Here is a 21,578-nt window from a genome sequence, read left to right as displayed (position 1 = left end):
CACATAACTGCAGTTCTGCTCCAGTCCACACGGTGATTCTGTGTTCTGAGGACAGTCACATCCCAGCGAAGCATGCAACTGCTGCCGCTCTCCTGGCCCTCGGGTACTGACTGGTATGAAGGCAGGGTACCCCCAGACAGAGGTAAGATCTCCTTCCATGAAATTAGGGAAGGCAAGGCAAATTTCCCAATCACCTCACAGGCTGACATAAAGGCAAGAAAATACAAAAACAAAATACAAGAAAATACAATATTTTATTTCTAAATATTGATTTAGATTTAAATATTGATTTAGACAATAAAATATAATCCACATAAAAGCGAATTAGGTCATTCACATTTTTATATGGGAAGATAATTCAGGGTTTAAATTAAAAAGTCTGAAGTTACATTTAGGAAATCGATGATTATAGTGGCAGCTGTGAAGACCATTTTTATTTATGAATGACTGACAGTGACACCTTTCTTTTTTTTTTTAATTTGCATTTATTCTATGCGGAATTTACTCCTGGGCCATAAGTTTTTGTTTCTTTAGTTTCTTCTGGGGTATCTTTTTCTTCTGTGCAACCTCCTCTTCTAGTTTAGGAACAATTTGCTCTTTTTCAGTAAGAATCATCTCCATGTGGCACGGAGAGTTCATGTATGGGTTAATACGGACATGAGCCCTGTAAGTTCTACGCCGCATCCTGGGGGCTTTGTTCACCTGGATGTGCTCATTGACCAGAGAATCTACATCTAAACCCTTAAGTTGAGCATTACTCTCTGCATTTTTAAGCATGTGCAGTAAAAAGTCAGCACTCTTCTTGGGCCACCGACCCTGTGTCCAGCCCCACTGTTTGGCCTGGGCACACCTACCAACTCCACCATTGTAGCGATGGAATGGCACACACTGCTTCTGCAAAGTGACATCTTTCAGATACTTGGTGGCTTTTTGGATATGCATACCCTTGATGGCCTGGGAAGTTTCATGCGTGTTCTTAAAGTAAACACGAAGATTTGAACCTCTTGATTTGCATGATTTTGTAGGGTTTTCTGGGTCCAGCGAGTAGCAAACCATTTTCGGATGTCACCTCAGGCTGCGTGGGGGAAGACCCAATGGCATCTTTCTTAGTGTATGTCAGGCTTCTATGTGACTGTTTTCCTAGAGAACACAAAAATGTCTTTTTGTTCCAAATAAATGAAAATTCCTGGAGGGGAATTCAGGTGAGAGCCATGAGGCATGGAGAGTCCTGAATCTGAGAGATGGGTACCCCACTCTGAAGAAGGGAATCGGTGGTCCCCCAGTACACCCACCAAGCCACTTGCATTTTTAGATATTTGAACTGCGTATTCAGATCCTTGATTTTATATCCTAATTTTATATCCTAATATCTAATGACACCTTAGCCTTTTTATAGACTTACTGTTGCCATATATACTTTGCAAATCTTAATATTGTTATATATTTAGTGCAAATCTTCCCCACCCCTCAGCTTTTTTTTTTTTTTTTCTTATTGCTTCCTCAGTCTATACTTCACTGTTTGTCTGTCTTGGACCCTTGGTTTTTCTCGAGCAAACAGACTAGGAGACAAACTCAGAAGAGAAGACAGGAGAAGAGGGGAAACCCAAAGAGGATGAATCAGAGACTCAGAGAGGGATATCGAGGGACTTGGGAAGGTGGCAAGAGGGCTGGAAGAGTAGAAAGACAAGAACTCAAGAGAAGGGAACAGAATTTCAGAGAGTTTGTGTTTGTAACTTATTGATGGTGCTTTAGCTTGCACATAAATATTATGTAGTCAAATCTGCCAGCCTCTTCCAGTCTTCTAAATTTTTGTCTCTTACTTAAAATGGACTTCCCCCCAACAAGATTAAAAAATACTTCGATATATTTTATTCTAAAATGTTTTAGTTTGTTCTTTTTTTCTAAGATTTTATTTATTCATTTGAGAGAGAGAGCATGCACAAGAAAGAGCACAAGCAGGGGGAGGGGGAGGGGCAAAGGGAGAGGGAGAAGCAGACTCCCCACTGAGCAGGGAGCCCTAGGCAGGGCTCCATCCCAAGACCCTGGGATCATGACCTAAGCCAAAGGCAGATGCTTAACTGACTGAGCCATCCAGGTGCCCTTAGTTTATTCTTTAATATTATATCTATTTGAATTTTATTTTTGTGTATGTGTGGATAAGAATCTAACTTCTCTTCCAAAGAATTATCTTTCAGATATCAAATAACACCATTTTATAATTCACAATTACTCCCTTCCCTTTATCCTCTTATTTGAAATACTATATTCGTCATACACTAAACTCCCATGTAGAGATAACTCTGTTTCTGGACTATATTCTTTTCCATGGAATTGTCTATTCCTGTGCCCAAACCACAATGTTTTAACCACCGTAGCTTTATAGTATATTTTGTTATTTGATAGGGCAAATTTTTCACCATTGTTTTTTTCAAAATGTTCTTGGCTATGTTTGTGTCCTTTCTCTTCCAGATGAACTCAAGATTCAGCAGTCAAGTTCCATAAAAAGTTCAGAACTCATCAGATAATCTGTTTCTAAATGTTCTTCTTTTTCTGATTACTGATGCATTTCTCCTCAACCCCGCCCCCACCTCCTGGAAGCAGTACATATGGTCATCAGCAAGGCACTCCCAAAATTCTAACTAAACTATTAAAACTCCTACATTCTAAATAAAAATAGAAACGTGTAAAAAGCAATAATCCTAGACTATTCCTGGGGTCAGAAGTAGGAAAAGCAAAATCTAACTTATTAGACTTAACAAACTTATTTTAAAAATAAAATAAATGATAAATATAAATAAATAAATAAGATGAAACGATCATAAAGGATATTAGCAGTGATACAAGCACAATCAAAAAAAATGAACATGGGGATCCATGTTCTGAGGATGAATCAGAGACTCGGAGAGGGATATCGAGGGACTTGGGAAGGTGGCAAGGGGGCTGGAAGAGTAGAAAGTGGCTCAGCGATTTAGCACCTGCCTTTGGCCCAGGACATGATCCTGGAGTCCCAGGATCGAGTCCTTCGTCAGGCTCCCTGAATGGAGCCTACTTCTCCCTCTGCCTGTGTCTCTGTCTCTCTCTCTATCATGAATAAATAAATAAAACCTTAAAAAAAAAAAGGATGAAAATGAAAGTAAGCAGAGATAGTATCCACAATATGAGGATGGACAGAGGGTGTAGCATATGCTCCCCATGCCCCCAATTCTATCACCTCAGCCTGACTCATTTTGATGCCCACCAGAATGTCTCCTAACTGGCACAGCTGTGTCTCTTGATCTATGGACTCTTTCTGACCACTAGAGTGCATTCTGTCTACATCTATGGTAGGATGGATATGTTGGCAAATCAACTTACTCAACCCAACCCTGTGGTGAGGATCATCACTCAAACAATGACTTATGAGGGTTGGTGGATAAAAAGCCCAGATCTCTTACACTTGGATAGGTTAACACTGAGATGCATATTGTACACTGTGAAGTTAAGTTCCAGTTGCCTGTGATGGTAACTTGTTTGGTAACACACCTGTATTGGCTTCCTTCCCTTCTCTGTTTAACCTCCTTACTCTGCTACCATTGTTTCCTGGAACCCCTCCCAAATAACTCAAATCCTTGTATCAGGGCTTACTTTTAGAGGCATCCAAAAGAGAGTCAGTTCATTGACCCAAGGCCTAAATCTATCCAGCTACAGTGGCAGGTGTTCCTCCATTCTGGACATGAGAGGAATGGTGGATCAGACCTGCTGCCATCAAACCTCACCATCATAAATCAACCTCCCCTTATTCTTATTCCAAGCCCACCAAGCAACCTTCTGATTATAATCTGGTTTCCTTGTTGGTTTTTCTGTAGAAAAAGAGGGGATACTGACTAGAAGCAAAATGTCCAGTCCCCACGGAGTTCTATTTTCTCATTCCCAATGAAAACCGGGCAAATAATTTATAAAACAAGCTGTTGCAAGCTTGGGCAGTGAAACCTTATTGTGAGTGAAATAGAGCTACTCTCAGTATTAACAAAATTACATTTCCAAGCCGGCCATGTTTGGAACAAGACTCTGGGCCAGGTAAAGGTGGCTTTATAAGGAGCCTAATGGAAACCAACCAGCCTTTCCAGCCAGCACCTGACCTGGTGCTGGCAATGTTCTATCTCTATTAAGTGAAGCAACAGATGGAATCACATTTTTTCAAAACTTCCTGTTCACTCTTAGCAAAGAAACCTCTGTACATCATCATTTTTTTTCCTCCCAGGGCATTCATAATTCCAAAACCTCCATTTCCAGTTAGACTTCACTCTTCAACCTGAGTCATTCTAGATTGCTGGTTATAGGCATAATAATTATAATTTTGGGTTTCCTGAGACAGCCCAGATTTCAAATATTATAAGCACTAGCCTTAAAATATTTAAAAATCCTTGAAATTCTAAGATTTCAGTGTCTAACTAACCTCTCCCTTATTGCATTAACACTGGGAAGTAGCCCAAAACAATTTTTGTAAGATGATGTGTTCTTGATGTTGGTTTGGATCTGAAAGTCCTATTACAAAAGATTCCTGAGCTATGACACACACATACACATAGGCCTGAGCTATTTCTAGTTCAATCATTCAGACTTTATATTTAGCCAAAGGAATCCTTTATTCAGAACAACTTGATATTCCTTCTTATACATAGTCTTGTGTATTTTAAAGAATAAAGTCACTTGAATTGAAGTCCTCTTACAACAACGTGAATTTTCTTAAGAAAGAAAGGAGAAATAACAAGACAAAGATAAGCCATCATTCAGAGAACACCAGTGGCCCAATGGCCCCATTGAGTTGAGATTCTAGTGGCTGCTGTGGAGCTGTCCACCAAGGAGGTGCTGACAATATCCTCGACTTGGACAAAGGCTGCCCTTCTTAAGAATTGTGAAAGAACCCCCTCCATAATCCTACCACCACCCATCCCAAAGAAATATAAAGTACTATGAGATTGTAGGTAAACATAAGTCAATGTCTTCTGGTTGGAATAGGGAAGACAATAATCATTTGCCAGAGTCTTCTGAATCTTCTCCACTCAAACCCAGACCTATCTATCTGTCCAAGACATCTTTTCTCTGAATCTAAACACTCAGCGCAGTAGCTGCTATAGATGTCTTCAGGAGATCTTGCAGTCCCTACAGATGCTAATTATGGCAGACCTAATAGAAAACAGGACTAGCTACTAGAGGGGGAGCAACCCACACCCTCCCTCTAACACGCCCTGAAATTCCCTTTTTTCTCCATTTTTCACATCAAGAGTAAGGACCTGAAGCCCTACCATCTCTCCTTACTTATAGGACCTGGGGCAAAGAATCAATTGCCATGGAAGGAGCAACTGATTGCCTTGGATGCATGTGACAGGCTGGCTGACTCTGAACATGTCACTCTTCTTCTCTAGGCTTGGTCTCATCATATGTAAAATGAAGAAATGCCAGGGAATCAGAGCCCTTTTCCTGTCTCCCTGTCCTTGGCCATCTTCCCTCAGTTATATGCCTCCCTACCAGGCTATTCACAGCCTTTTTGCAAAAGGTTCCTGCCACTCAAGTTCCCCAGCACTAAGGACCCCTGATGTAAACTGTGGGAACGGGGGTGGGGGGTAAAACGACTGCCTGGGGTGTGACTACTGTGTGTATTGTATGAGCCTGAAACCCTTTATTCTGGAGTATAATGTAGGAGCGGTGGCAAGAGCAAAGAAAGTCCAAATGTTGGGAAAATCTTAAAACACTGTCTCCCTCTCTTTTTTAAAGATTAGACTTTACTTTTATAAAAATGATACATGCCTTTCAAGATGTATCTTTAACTGAAAACAAAAACTAATTACATATATTACAATCCCATCTTTGGAACGAAACAATGTGTATATACAAAATGTGTACCAACATGTAAGGGAAAATATAGGAAAGAATGATAGGATGGTGAGTGATTTTTATTTCTCTTATTTAGCTATATTCTGTAACTTTTCTACACTGACAATATATTATTCTTATAATATGAAAAGGGATTAATAAACCTTTAGAGAAAAAATGATACATGCTTATAATAAAAAATTCACACAATGCTGAAGAGCACATAAAAGATATTTTAAAATTTCGAGATCCCACCACTTCACAATAGTCATGGCCAGCACAAGAGAACATCATTACAGATAGTTGTCTTTCTACATATAAAGAGAAGGATAGATAGGTAACCAATAAGGGAGAGTGGATAGACAGGTGGGTGGATGGATGGATGGATGGATGGATGGATGGGTATAGAGAAATAGTTGATTAAAAATTGATAATACTTTATATACTATCCAAAAAAGAAGAGGCACCTGACTGGTGGGGCACTTGGGTGGCTCAGTCAGTTAAGCATCTGCCTTTGGCTCAAGTCATGAACCCAGGGTCCTGGGATCCAGCCCCACGGCAGGGCCCCTGCTCAGGGAGGAGCCCATTCCTCCCTCTTCCTCTGCCCCTTCTCCCCCCGTTTGTGCTCTCTCTTTCTCTCTCAAATAAACAAATAAAATCTTTTTTTAAAAAATGAAGAGGCGCTGACTGACTCAGCCAGGAGAGCATATAACTTCTCATCTCAGGATCATGAGTTCAAACCCTATGTTGGGTGTAGCAATCACTTAAAAAATAAAAAAATTTAAATGGTATAAAATTTAATTTTCTGAGGATCCCTGGGTGGCTCAGTGGTTGGGTGCCTGCCTCAGCCCAGGGTGTGATCCTGGAGTCCTAGGATCGAATCCCACATCAGGTTCCCTGCATGGAGCCTGCCTCCCCTTCCCTCTGTCTCTGCCTCCCTCTCTCTCTCTCTCTCTCTCTCTTTCTCTCTCTGTGTTGCTCATGAATAAACAAAATCTTTAAATTTTTTTAAAAATTTTTCTTGAATATCACAAAAGACAATGACACTAAAGAAAAACTAATGGAATTGCTGGACTTTCTCTATTCTCCACAGGAGATATTATTTCTCAAAAATACCTCTGAGGTTAAGAAAATATATTATTAAAAAATATTAAGAAGCTAGAATCACTATGTTTTTCTTTTAATATTTTATTTATTATTAAGAGACAGAGAGAGAGAGGCAGAGACACAGGCAGAGGGAGGAGCAGGCTCCCTGCGTGGAGCCCAACGTGGGACTTGATCCTGGGTCTCCAGGATCAGGCCCTGGGCTGAAGGCAGGCGCTAAACCGCTGAGCCACTGGGCCTGCCCCCACTATGTTTTTTTAAACATGCATCAATTTTAGACAGTATCTATCAACTGACTGGCTGCTATGAAAGATAAGGAAATTAACATCCTTACACTTCCTCCCATTTCCCCTCCCCCGCTTCCCGAATATTATGAGTAATACTGTTTTTTCTCTATTTTTGTCTCTTAATGTGAGTCATTGTCAGTGCATATAATCAGGATTAAATGATGCATGTAATGGAGAAATGTGTTGACATGGATGTCTATTATAGACACCAAAGAATAACAAAAAAAGAGAAAAATTTTAAAAAACTTTTGGCCACATAATTTCAACCATTTATGTGAAACTTTGACCTTGTGTGCCTAATTACTATACATCCCAAGAGTAATTTTATATGATTATCTTCAAATGTCAAGCTTTAAAAATAACAAAATTAAATGAGTGAACAAACCGGATTATCTCTGAGACTTTTTTTGTAGCACTATGAGCTTTTGCTTATCTGAGCTCTGAGGAGACTTGTCCTATCTCAAAACAGAGCCAGACCTGTCAATAACAGCAATTTCTAACATTACATAGCACTTACTGATTGCCAGGCAGAGGTAAGTACTTTACATATATTGACTCATTTAATCCCCCAACATTCCAATGAAGGACATGCTATGTCCTTTATTTTAAAAGTGAAGAAGAAACTGAGGCACCATGGCTAAGTAATGCTCAAGATCCCGCAACTAGTGAGCAGGGGCCTAGATTCAAATGATCTTCCTAATAAATAGCAGAGCTAGAATTCGAGCACTACAAATTTCCCCAATCGGTAATTCACTGGCTGCATGGCCTTGGATTAATCATTCATCCTCTCTGGGCCATAATGTCTTCTATAAACTTGGGTCTAATAAGGATTTTCCTGCCTGTTACCCAGGTATTTACTGGGGACCAAGTGAGAAGTGTCTGGCAAAGAGCTTTATGAAGCAGCAATACCACCTTAGTCTCCTCCTGAACTCAGACATGCAGCCGGCGGCCTTGGGTGGGACTCAGGCAGGAATCAACCTCTCCTAATGAAAAAAACATTACCACAAGGCCACGAAAACAAAACAGTCCTCCTGCCAGAAGGCAGATGGAATAGGCAGGGAGTTCCAATGGCCCTGAACGCTTTGCTAAGTTCACGTTCAGAGTGAATTCGAGCAAGACACATTTGTTCATTGAGTTCATTGTCAAACTACTCTTTGACAGAAGTCCTTACATGGAAAGAATGTCAAGAGGGCCACCAGCTATGGTCTCCACTCCCTCGGGCCATCTCTTTTTGCTTGGGCCCTGGAGCAGACACTCTTGGCTGGCCAAACTATCAACCCGGCTCTCCAGATACGTGATGCCTGAAAGGTGAGGATCAGAAAAAGGCCCTTTCCAAACATCAGGCAGCATGAAGATGGAGGCCTCCAGACCAGCATTCTGAGCCCTGGAGCTCCTGAAAGGCAGGAGAGCTGACTTCTGGCCCAGACTCAAAACCATGACCTTGGGCAAGTCCCTTTTCCCCTCAGGGGTCTTGTTTTCCCATCTCTAATACAGGGCTTCCTGGATGTTCTCCCAAGGCCCTTCTAACTCTGCCCTGGTGTTAGATATTCTGGGGAGAGGTGTAGCATGGATGGGACTGGCTGTGATTTATCTGGGAGGTTGCCAGACAGGGAGGAATCAAGCAAGAATCTTGAGACAACAGACTAAGATAAAGTGCAGTTTAAGAACTCTGGCTGACAGTGTAAAGTTATAAAGCCGCAGCAATTGGTTTGTAGGGAAAAGAGGAAAAGACAGTACAGCCAAGAGGAGCATCTAGGGACAAGGGTTTTTAGCCAGAGGTCACTAGGATCCTCTATTTTATATCATATGCAAGGCACAGGAGAGACAGAGGGAAAGAGAAGCTCCAGAAGCTCACATGATGAATGAGACATGGTGTCTGCCCTCAGAGGAATTATAATCTAGGATAAGAGACAGTTGTGGGCTGAGCGGAGGAGGATGGGGGTGTGGAGCCACTTTCAAATCCATGCAAGGTGTGGCATGTTCAAAGGTGGAGGTCCTCCCTGGTCCTAGCTAGCCAGGAGGGATACTCCAGAATACCATTCCGGAGCCTTGGCAGAGAGGATAGAGAGCTCAGAAGCTCCCAGAATCAGATGTCACTCCAGTTTAGCACCTCAGTCAAGCTTTGTCTCTCTAAAGGATAGTCATTTCTCAGGGAGCCCAAAAAGGAGCCACAGCTCCCCTCCCAAATGCTCAAGTCCAGCACCGAGGCCTCATGACCTTTCAGAAGAAGCCAAGATTCACAAACCTATTCTCTCCCCAGACTCATCGCGGACCTCAGTACCCACAGGGCTTATCTCTGAGAGCCAGGTCAGGGTTTCCCACTAGATTGTGAGGAACAAGGCTGTTTCTCTCTTGCTGGCTTTCTGCACTCTTCTGTGAGTTTAACATGTAGACAGGACAGATAGGAATGGGGGCAGCTCACCTGGGACTTGCACTCAGCCCTGCAATATTGACTATAGTGCTGTGGGTCTGCCTATGCAGGCCTCCCACTGAACCAAGCCTGAAAGGCCTCTGTAACCCAGGACTTTGGAAAGGTGACAAAAGGATCATTTGAAAGATGTGCACCCATCCTATGTTATCAACTATGTATTACTGTTTATTAATTATATATATATACATATATACACACACATACATGTATACATATTACACATATATATTATCCAGTTTACATTATAATGTAATACATTTACATTACAGTGTGTGTGTGTGCATGTGTGTGCATGTGTGTGTGTGTGTTTATACTAAAGTACCGCAGTCGCAGCCACATTGGGGATTCAAGATTAACTACAAATCCCTCCTCACCAGTACTGGATCCAGATGGAGTTTCTGTACTCATCGTCTGTGGTCTTCTTGCCATGACAGAGTATGACCTGCTCGTTCACCTCTCCACCTGTTGCTCCATATCCCACACAGACTCACACTAAACCTCCCTAGGCCAGTCACTTCTTTCTAGCAGATTCCACATACTAACTGATGACAACTTCCCATATCCTTTTTTCTTATTTTGTGATTAAAAATACAGAACATAAGATTTACCATCTTAACCATTTTTTCAGGGTACTTCCGGTAGTGGTAAGCATATTCACATTGTTGTTCCCCACCTCTCCTTTTGTCATTACCTGGAACTCAGTCTTGAAGGGACAGAGGCCTCATTCACTGTAACTAGATTGCTTCCAGGGATGTGACTCCTATCTGCAGAGACCCCTGTGTTTGTAGAGCTAAAGTGCAGGAGGTTTGTACTTCACTTCAAATGCATTCTGCCAACTGCCCTTATAAGTTATCTGCACGTTTTGCTAACTCCGAGGATAAATGCAGGTCAGTTCCTGCAGCCAGGAGCCTTAGGCCAGGCTGTGGCATGGGCTCTCTTCCCGGAGACCTGGTCTCACAAAGAGACCAAATTTACATGTACTGATAACACAACTGGAATTGGGCCCTCCAGTCAGATGGGGAGGCCAGACGACTCCACCTGTAAGAATGGAAGGTGTCGGGCACCTGGGTGGCTCAGTGGTTGAGCATCTGCCTTTGGCTCAGGTTGTGATCCCAGGGTCTTGGGATGAAGTCCCACATCATGCTCCCCACAGGGAGCCTGCTTCTCCCTCTGTGTATGTCTCTGCCTCTCTCTGTGTGTCTGTCATGAATAAATAAATAAAATCTTAAAAAAAAAAAAAGATTGGAAGATGTTGTTGAGACACCTGGGTAGCTCAGTTACTTAAGCATCTGCCTTCAGCTCAGATCGTGATCTTGGGGTCCTGGGATGGAGCCCATGTCAGCCTCCCTGCTCAGCAGGGAGTCTGCTTCTCTCTCTCCCAATGCCCCTCCTCCGACTTATGCTCTCTCTCCCAAATAAATAAATAAATAATTTAAAAAAATAAAATGGAAAGTGTCTGCACATGTGATGCCTGCTTTGACTTTTGGAGAAAGTGCTTGGAAGAAACAAGTTATGTAATCTATAAAACGGGAATTACATCCACCTTATAGATTACTTCAGAGCTTGAGAATTATGATGTACATGAACTATTTACTTTGAAGTCAGACATAGCAAATGCTTACTAAGAGGAAGAATAGTATTTGTGGTCACTATTATTGAACCTCAAATTTCCCCAAGCCCTGCAAGGTAACAAACCTAAGTGAAGATGCTTTGAACAACAATTGTCCTGATTTCACCAGCTCACTGCTCCCCCTTGATAACTTAGGCCCTCAATCTTATGGAATGTGTCCCACAGAGGGTATCTCTGTTCACCTATCTCTGACATCCATCACTCCACAGGAGGGAGCCGGGCTTCTCACAGTGTCACGCCAGCTCCCTCTCTCTACATGGTGAACAAAAGTGTCCCAGAGCAATGTGGCTAGCCCACCAATGTTTCACATCCTTTGTAAAATGGATTCATTGTTTGCTTAGAACTCCCCGTTCATCACAAGACAGGCTTGAGTAAGTCTCTTGGGACTGGGTTAAGAGACATTTCTAGGTGATGGACACCAAACTATGTTCATATTTCTTCCCTCCTCCCCTGGATTGAGTGCTGTACAGAGAGGTTTGTCAGCAACTATGCACAAAGGCCAGATCTGTCCCAGAGCAAGGGACACAACCAGGCCAAGCAGAGATCTATCATCATTATCATACTGTGCTTTGATATCCAAACTACAACCTCCCTAGCACCTGGCCTGGATTAGGTGCAGTTTATTGCTGCATAATGAGCTATTCCAAACTTACTATCTTAAAGCAATAAACCCTGATTACAGAATCAGGAATTCAGGAGAGGCTTTAGCAAGGTGGTTCTAGCTCAGGATCTTTTGTAAGGTAGCAAAGTGTTCTGTAGGGCTCAGTCATTGAGGCTTGGTTGGGTCTGGAACATCAAGTTTACTTACAGGGTAGGAAGCTTTAGTTCCTTGTCACAAGGACCTCCCCATAGTTTCCCATGCCAGGCCTTCCCCAGAGTGAATTATCAAAAGAGTAACCAAGACTGAAATTACAATTGTCTATAATCTAATCTTAGAAGTGACATACCACGACCTGTGCCACGTTCTATTGATCACACAGATCTACACTGGTACCACGTGGAAGAAAACGACACAAAGGTGTGACTACCAGAAGGTGGGCGTCACCACAGCCCTCTTAGAGGCTGGCTACCATATACCCTGTGCCCACTCCTGCTTCAGCTCTGCAATCTTGCCTGAGGAGAACCCATCTTTCTTCATGGTCAAAGAGGGGACTCTAGGGACCCTGAGGTTGGAGCTAAGCAGTGACAAGGTAGCACTGGGATCCAGGGATATGTTTACAAAGAACAGGAACCAGGAAAAGAGGTGCAGAATCTTGAAAAAAGGAAAGAAAGAAAGAAAAGCAAGCAAGCAAGCAAGCAGGTCTTGCAAAATTGTGGGACAGTAAAACCTGGGAATACACAGGACAACTGGATTTTCAGTGGGGTAAATTAATAGAAAGAAATGGTTTAAAACAACAAAGGTTTATTTCCCCCTATGCTAGCTGTTCATGGCTGGAGGCTCTGCTCCACATCTCCTCACTTGGGAACTTAAGCCAATAGATCAGCCATCGTCTTGAACATCATCTAAACCATTGCCAGAAAGAGAGCTGTGAAGGGTCTTGTATTGGCAATGAAATGCTATGGACCAGAAGTGATGTATGTCTTTCATTCACAGCCCATTGACCATAAATGGTCACTTGGGTTCCAGCCAGCCACAAGAGTGCCCGGAAGTGCAATCTTACCACACGCTTGGAATAGAGAACTGGAAATATTTGGCAAATGGCACTCATGATTCCTCAAAGTCTAAGAGAAGAACAAAATTTCCAGAGAAAAAGTCAGAGAAGGGCTGGGACCTAACCCAGAGTATGGCAAAATGAGGATTTTTCCAGAGCTGTATTCTGAAAGACTCTCCATCACCTCTGGGATTAACTCATCCTTTGTTGCCTTACATAGCAATCCAAAGAAGCAAGCATCTCTTGAGTCCTCTGTGTCAGGCCTGGGTCATTCCCTGGCTTTCCCTTTATACTGCACCCCTCCCTTAACCAGCCCTTTGATCCCGGGAAAGATGTCTACATACCAGGTTGCACACTCACCAAATTTCATGCTCCAAAGCATAGCCACACCCCTGGGATCCCTGGGGACTGCCCTCAACACACTTCCTAGAGAGAAGTAGATCTCTAGTCCTAGCCTGACCACCTAACCATGGTTCCTGGCAGATAGATTTAGAACAAGCTCCCATCAGACCTGAGAGGTCCCTGAAAAGGTAAATCCTTTCCTGCCTAGGCCTTACTTCTCTGTCTTTTGATTTGAAGTTCAAGTTCTCACCCCACGCTAGCCAGCCCAGCCCACCCAAACCAGGCAAAAGTCTTACCTCTTCAGAAGGCCTTTCACAAAAAAAAAAAAAAAAAAAAAAGAAGGCCTTTCACAAAGGGACCTGGAAGAGACTGTGGAATGACACATTTTAACACTCTGGCTTGTTTCCACTGACAGACTTCCACCTGACTTCCTCATGTTTTGTGTTTGTTTTTATATTCTCACTTTCAAAAAACATGTTAGGTTAGAGCTGGTTCAGTTATTGGCCAGGCTTAAGGACTCCGTTCACTCACTCACAGATTAAGAAACATCCATGGCACTCAACCCTAACCTCTTATCCCCTCCCCTAAGCCATCCTTAATAAGCGTACAACACAAGTGAAATCAGTGTCCTTGCCAGACAAAACAAGATTGCTAGCTTCCCCCCGCGCCCCCAACCAGAATGCCTCCTAGCCCCGCAGTGCAGAAATTCTGGAGCCAACAGGGCCTCTAAGGCCCAAGGCATTCAGAGATCAACTCTCCAGGAGGGGCACATTCATAGAAACTCAGGACATTTGTCACATGAACATTCTCATAAATTTTATGCTCACGAGCCTATCTCATCTCCTGATTCTTGACTGAAGGCAGTTACAATAGTAATGAGGCAGCTCTAGAGAACCTCTGAATGGGGCAGCCAGGAGCTCCTCCTGGGTTACATGATATTGAGCTTCGGTCGTGATAGTTGGGAAGATTCTCAACACATGATGATGATAAGGGAAGAGTTTCATTTAAGAGAACAGCATGAACAAGAGCAAGGACGTGAGATTTTGATTGATAGAGTAAGCTCAATGGAGCAGTGGAGATAAGGCTGGAAAGACAGGGATGCCAGGGTGGCTCAGTGATTGAGCATCTGCTTTTGGTTCAGGTCATGATCCAGGGATCCTGGGAGAAAGTCTCACTTCAGGCTCCCTGCAGGGAGCCTGCTTCTCCCTGCAGCTATGTCTCTGCCTGCCTCTCTCTCTCTCTCTCTCTCTCTGTCGCTCATGAATAAATAAGTAAAATCTTTTTTAAAAAAAGATTGGAAACACACCCTGAATACTGATCATAGAGAGTCTTGAATGTCAGCTGAGAATTTACCCTGATTCACAGGAGAGATACATTAATAATCAGAAAAGGGTTGTCTGATTGGCTCAGTCAGAAGAGCATGTGACTCTTGATCTCAGGATCATGAATTCAAGCCCCACATCAGATATAGAGATTATAAATAAATAATTTTTTAAAAATTTAGGGATTAAAGAAGCAGCTTAAGTAACATACATAGAATATTTACTAAATTAGGCATTAGGCCAAATGCTTTATACACATTATTATCTCACAACAATCGAATACGTTTATCTGTTATTTTTTTATTTTAAAGATAAGGAACAATGGCTCAGGGAAGTCACATTACTTGTCCAAGATCACACAGCTAGTAAGTGACATACCCAGGATTCAAACCCAAATCTGCCTGACTCTAGATGTCATACTCTTAACCACTAGATGAGATTAAATATGACAAACAACATACTTACAAAAGTGCCTTCCCATGGCCTTGGCCTTAGATGCCATCATTGGCAAGAAAAGTGTCAGTCTGAGCCAGACAATTCACTGCACAGCTGAGGCCTCACCACCTAATGTCATTCACAGCTGACAGCTGAACAGAAAGGCTAGACATCAAGTTGTCTCAGGTGGCAGGAAAGGACAAGGAAGCGGCAGGGTGTGTAGGGTGTAAGTCATTGTCACCTCCTGGGACACATCTGTCTCTGGGGATACCATATTCATGTTAGATAAAGGTCCAGACTAAATGTGACCCCCATCTTCGTTCTGGGATTCATGTCCTGCCACACCACACTAGGCCTCCTTGGAGGTGCCCTTTGGTATAAATGTGATTTGTGTTTCCTCCCTAAGAGCAGAGCTATTTGGGTCTATTGAAGCATTTTCTTCAGAGGCAGCCAGAACAACTCATTGCCTCACTACAACACCCCCTTCAAACCAGATGCTCTGGAGTATTCCCAAGGACTTCAAGACATCTGTGAACACTAAACCTGTGGAAGTGAGTCCCATTCTCCATGCCTCTGGCTGCAGGAAGCCATGACAAGGACAGACATGGTGGCCAGAGGGCAGGTGAGGGCAGCAGAGAGCTGGCAGCAGAAGCTCAGGAGAGAGCTCCGAGTGCAGCTGGGAGAGAGCTCCAGGAGGAAGTGGGAGGAGCCCATGGAGAGCCACCATCTGCCAAGGAAATCCCCTCCTCTGGGTTCACCCAGAGGGCAGCTCAGGTTGAAGCTCAAATGCTAAGGGAGCTCACTGGGAAGTCAGCCTGAAGGAGATGGGGAAGCAGAAAGATGCCAGAGACAACAGCACTGGGAGTCAAGAAGAGGGCTCAGAACACGCTGCTGGTAGCCAGGGTCCTGGAGTAGCTCTGGGCACTGGCCAGCCCTGTTCTCGCCAGCCAGGAGAACACAGATGAATTTAGGCAAAAAAGCAAAGAAGAAAGGCTGCCTGGTTCATTTTATGAGGTCATCATAACCCTGATAACAAAACCTGTCCAGAACAGCATATATACAAAAAGAAACAACAGTGCTTCACTTTTAAATGTGGACAGAAAAGTTTTGAGAAAACCTTAACAAGCTGGATTAAAGGATGCTAAAAAATCATCCATAGTAGCCAAGCAGGGTTTATTTTAGCAATGTAGAGTTCATTTGGCAATAGGAAATATATTAAAACTGTACAGCTCATCCATAAAAAAGGGAAAGAAGAAAGAAAGAAAGAAAGAAAGAAAGAAAGAAAGAAAGAAAGAAAGAAAGAAAGAAAGAAAGAAAGAAAGAAAAGAAAATCACCCAAATCTAGATTCTGAAAAGCATTTGCTAGAATTTGTTTCTACGTGTTTGTTTTAATCTTTAAAATCCACGTGTTTGTTTTAATCTTTAAAATTTTAGGAAGAGTAGGATAATCTCTTAACATAATGAGAAGTAGCAATATCTTATTTATAATTGAAATACAAGAGACTGCTCCATTAAAATCAATAACCAAGGGCAGCCAGTGGCTCAGCGGTTTAGCGCCGCCTTCAGCCAGGGCCTGATCCTGGAGACCCAGGATCAAGTCCCACATCGGGCTCCCTGCATGGAGCCTGCTTCTCCCTCTGCCTGTGTCTCTGCCTCTCTCTCTCTCTGTGTCTCTCATGAATAAATAAAATTTTTTTTAAAAATTATAAAATAAAATCAGTAACCAAAAAAGGATTCTACGTCTCACCATTATTCTTTTTTTTAAACCTTTGATATTTTTTTTAATTTTTATTTATGATAGTCATACAGAGAGAGAGAGAGGCAGAGACACAGGCAGAGGGAGAAGCAGGCTCCATGCACCGGGTCTCCAGGATCGCGCCCTGGGCCAAAGGCAGGCGCCAAACCGCTGCGCCACCCAGGGATCCCTTATTATTTAATATTATTGTAGAAGTTAAGGCTAATGCAATAAAGGCATAAAACAAAAACAAAGGGTACTAAGACCAAATTGTCATATTTATCAATGCTCTACCTTAGTTATCAATGCTATATACTAAAGTCCCAAGATAACTTCCAGGAATGAAACAAAAGTTAAGAAGAGTTTTAAATTTTTTTTTATTTATTTGTGAGAGAAAGAGAGCACAAGCAGGGCAAAGTGGGGGAAGAGGGAAGGGACAGAGGGAGGAGAAGTAGGCTCCCAACAGAGCAGGGAGCCCAACACTGGGCTCTACCCAGGACCCAGGGTTCATGACCTGAGCTGAAGGCAGACATTTAACCGACTGAGCCACTTAGGCCCACCAAAGTAGAGCTTTTGAAAAAGCATTCATAATAAAAGAAATGTGAGTTAAAACAATACACTGTGCAAACCATTTTTAACCCCTAGAATATTACATTCAAAAAATTCGAAAACATGTAGTTGATAAGCATGTGGGTAAATAGGTACTCTCATACATTGCTGATGGTATTATATATTGCTACAGCCTCTATGGAGAGCAATGTAGCAGTATGATCCCTGGGTGGCTCAGCGATTTAGCGCCTGCCTTTGGCCCAGGGCGTGATCCTGGAGTCCTGGGATCGAGTCCCACGTCGGGCTCCCGGTATGGAGACTGTCTCTGCACCCTCCCCCCCATGTCTATCATGAATAAATAAATAAAATCCTTAAAAAAAATTTTAAGTGTATGTGCCTTTAAGATTTTTAAATTTATTCATGAGAGGCACAGAGAGAGAGAGAGGGAGAGGCAGAGACATAGGCAGAGGGAGAAGAGAGCGCCCTGAGGGGAGCCTGATACAGCACTCCATCCCAGGATCCTGGGATCACCACCTGAGCTGAAGGCAGATTGAGTCTGCCTATGTCTCTGCCTGCCACTCTCTCTCTCTCTCTCTCTGTGTGTGTCTCTCATGAATAAATAAAATCTTTTTTTTTGTTGTTAAAGATTTTATTTATTTATTCATAAGAGACACACAGAGAGAGAGACACAGAGACACAGGCAGAGGGAGAAGCAGGCTCCATGCAGGGAGACTGATGTGGGACTCGATCCCGGGTCTCCAGGATAACGCCCTGGGCTGAAGGTGGCGCTAAACCACTGAGCCACCCAGGCTGCCCTAAATAAAATCTTTTTTTTTTTTTAATAAAATCTTTAGGGATCCCTGGGTGGCTCAGCAGTTTGGTGCCTGCCTTTGGCTGGGTGGGGGTGATCCAGCGGTCCTGGGATCGAGTCCCGCATCGGCCTCCCTGCATGGGGCCTGCTTCTCCCTCTGCCTGTGTCTCCGCCTCTGTCTCTCATGAATAAATAAATAAAATCTTTTGAAAAAAAATCTTTAAAAAAATATGGAATCAAATATCTATCAGTAGGAAATTGTTCAATGGTATATTATGCAGCTGTAAAAAATGATGAGGAAGCTTTTATGTCCTGAAATGGAATGAATTCCAAGACAAAATGTTAAGTGAAAATGCAAAGTACAGGGACACCTCGGTGGCTCAGCAGTTGAGCATCTACCTTTGGCTCAGAGTGTGATCCTGGGTCCTTGATGGAGTCCCATATCCGGCTCCCTGCATGGAGCCTGCATCTCCCTCTACCTGTGTCTCTGCTTCTCTGTCTCTCCTGAAAAAATAATTATTTTTTTAAAAAAATGGGGATCCGTGGGTGGCGCAGCGGTTTGGCGCCTGCCTTTGGCCCAGGGCGCGATCCTGGAGACCCGGGATCGAATCCCACATCGGGCTCCCGGTGCATGGGGCCTGCTTCTCCCTCTGCCTGTGTCTCTGCCCCCCCCTTCTCTCTCTGTGTGTCTCTCATAAATAAATAAGTCTTTTTAGGGATCCCTGGGTGGCGCAGCGGTTTAGCGCCTGCCTTTGGCCCAGGGTGCGATCCTGGAGACCCGGGATTGAATCCCACGTCGGGCTCCTGGTGTATGGAGCCTGCTTCTCCCTCTGCCTGTGTCTCTGCCTCTCTCTCTCTCTGTCTCTCTCTCTCTGTGTGTGTGTGACTATCATAAATAAAAATTTAAAAAATAATAATAAATAAAATCTTTAAAAAAAATAAGTCTTTTAAATAAATAAATAAATAAATAAATAAATAAATAAATAAATAAATAAAATGCAAAGTACATTAAGACTGTGCATAATTGGGCAGCCCCGGTGGCACAGCGGTTTGGTGCCGCCTGCAGCTTGCGGTGTGATCCTGGAGACCTGGGATCGAGTCCCACGTCGGGCTCCCTGCGTGGAGCCTGCTTCCCCCTCTGCCTGTGTCTCTGCCTCTCTCTCTCTGTGTCTATGAATAAACAAATAAAATCTTTAAAAAAACACTGCATAATTTGCAACCAATTATGTGTATATATATAATATTTTACTTAGGAAAAAATATTTTTGCATATTTAGTAATCTAACTGTAAAATATCTATGAATAAATGCACACACATACAAAAACTAGCAATGAAGCACCTGGATGACAGTCAGTTGAGTGATGGAGTGATGGCCTCTTGTTTTCCACTGAGGTCATGATCTCAGGGTCGTGAGATCCAGTCAGGGGTAAGTCTCCACACTGAGCACAGAGTCTGCTTGGGTCTCTCTCTCTCTCTCTCCCTCTCCCTCTGCTCTTGACCCCCACCCCACCCTGCCCCGTGGACTGGCGTTCGCTCTCTCTCAAACAAATAAATATATCTTTAAAAAGAAACACTAGCAGGGGATCCCTGGGTGGCTCAGCAATTTGGTGCCTGCCTTTGGCTGGGGGCGGGGGGGTGATCCGGCGGTCCTGGGATCAAGTCCCACATCGGGCTCCCTACATGGAGCCTGCTTCTCCCTGTGCCTGTGTCTCTGCCTCTCTCTCTCTCTCTGTGTCTCATAAACAAGTAAAATTGAAAGAAAGAAAAAAAAGAAAGAAAGAAAGAAAGAAAGAAAGAAAGAAAGAAAGAAAAGAAAGAAAGAAAGAAAGAAAGACAGACTAGCAACATTTATTTTATCTGTATACCCTTTTCTGTGATTTGAGTTTTAAGCCAAGTAAACATATTTCCTGTTCATAAATACATTTAATCTAAAGAAAGAAAAGCTGGGGAAAATGTTTACAAAAAAAGTATTGAAGATTCTTTGTTTTGCCAGATAGAACATTTATTTATTTATTTGCTTGTTTGTTTATTTAAATTTCTTTTTTAGAAAATATATTTAAACTACTATATTAAACATTAACATTTCCTAAAGGCAAAAGTGCTGGCAAACATGCAAATTAGTAATTTTAGATAGGATAAAGGAAACATCAGAAATGGGGAGCTTTTCCACCCCTCCCCACTCCACCCGCCTTACTCCCCCCACCCCTTCCAGGACTGCTGGGGCTGCACCTCCCTGGCTCAGAGCTCCCTGCTCCTGCTAAGTTAGCACCGCCCTTCTCTCTCCAGAGGCTATCTTGATCATCTACTGCAACCTCATCAGCCATAATGCTGATGCCGAGATCACTGAGATTGCATTCCCCGGTGCCTGAAGGTGGAAGGGAAGTTGATCAGGAGGACAGAGGGTAACAATGATGACTCGTTCTTTGGTGGAAATGCCTCTGCTGAAAGCCCAGAGGTTGAAAGTACAGAAAGCACAGTCATCACTGGTGGTAATATTGTCATGAACCATCACTTGCAGGAAACAAGCTTCACAAAAGCCTACAAGAAGTACATCAAAGATGTAATGGATCAAAGGCAAACTTGAAGAACAGAGGCTGAAAAGAGTAAAAACCTTCTATGACAGGGGCTGCAGAACACATCAAGCCCAACCTTGCTAATTTCGGAAACTACAGTTCTTTACTGAAGAGAACATGAATCCAGGTGGCATGGTTGCTCTGCTGGACTACCTTTTTTTTTTTTTAAGATTTATTTATTTATTTATTTATTTATTTATTTATTTATTTATTCATTCATTCATTCATTCATTCATTCAAAGAGAGAGAGAGAGGCAGAGACACAGGCAGAAGCAGGCTCCATGCAGGAAGCCTGACGTGGGACTCGATCCCGGGTCTCCAGAATCAAGCCCTGGGCCAAAGGTGCTAAACTGCTGATCCACCCAGACTGCCCAATAGAGAGAATCTTTAGCAGACTCCCCCCTGAGCTGGGAGCTTGACCTGGGGCTTGATATCAGGACCCTGAGACCATGACTTGAGCCCAAATCAAGAGTCCCACTGTCACTTAAAGGATTCAGCCACCCAGACACCCCATATTATTTTTTTTTTCTTAAAGATTTTATTTATTTATTAATGAGAGAGAGAGAGAGAGAGGCAGAGACACAGGCAGAGGGAGAAGCAGGCTCCCTGCAGAGAGCCCGATGTGGGATCTAGTCCTGGTACCCCAGGATCACGTCCTGAGCTGAAGGCAGATGCTCAACCACTGAGCCACCCAGGTGTCCCTATATGATTTTCTTTAAGGATGGTTTAGAAATGGAAATAAGTTAAAGAATGTGGCTGTTACTTTGGATGTAACACCTGTTGTCCTAATCGGCTGCTACTTTTCATCCACACAACACAAGGACTTAAACAAATGGGGCTGATGTCCTTTTCA

The 21,578-nt window shown here is 43.0% G+C and overlaps 1 protein-coding gene and 1 pseudogene across 5 annotated transcripts in view; one reads left to right on the top strand and one right to left on the bottom strand.

Moving 5' to 3' along the window:
- Window positions 1–235: 235 nt before the first annotated feature.
- The window catches only part of LOC106560154 (60S ribosomal protein L17-like), a 59,313-nt gene continuing 37,970 nt past the window's right edge, over window positions 236–21,578 (bottom strand). For all 5 annotated transcript variants that reach the window (XM_038569038.1, XM_038569040.1, XM_038569039.1 and 2 more), the window contains one exon: window positions 236–1,140. In XM_038569038.1, the coding sequence (XP_038424966.1) occupies window positions 502–1,056 (555 nt within the window). In that variant the 5' untranslated portion in view covers window positions 1,057–1,140 and the 3' untranslated portion in view covers window positions 236–501. The remainder of the gene's footprint in view (window positions 1,141–21,578) is intronic.
- LOC100684292 lies at window positions 15,881–20,878 on the top strand (annotated as a pseudogene).

The sequence above is a fragment of the Canis lupus genome, chromosome 21 (genome assembly GCF_011100685.1).
Source record: "Canis lupus familiaris isolate Mischka breed German Shepherd chromosome 21, alternate assembly UU_Cfam_GSD_1.0, whole genome shotgun sequence".
Taxonomy (NCBI): domain Eukaryota; kingdom Metazoa; phylum Chordata; class Mammalia; order Carnivora; family Canidae; genus Canis; species Canis lupus.
This window is presented reverse-complemented; position numbering and strand designations above follow the sequence as displayed.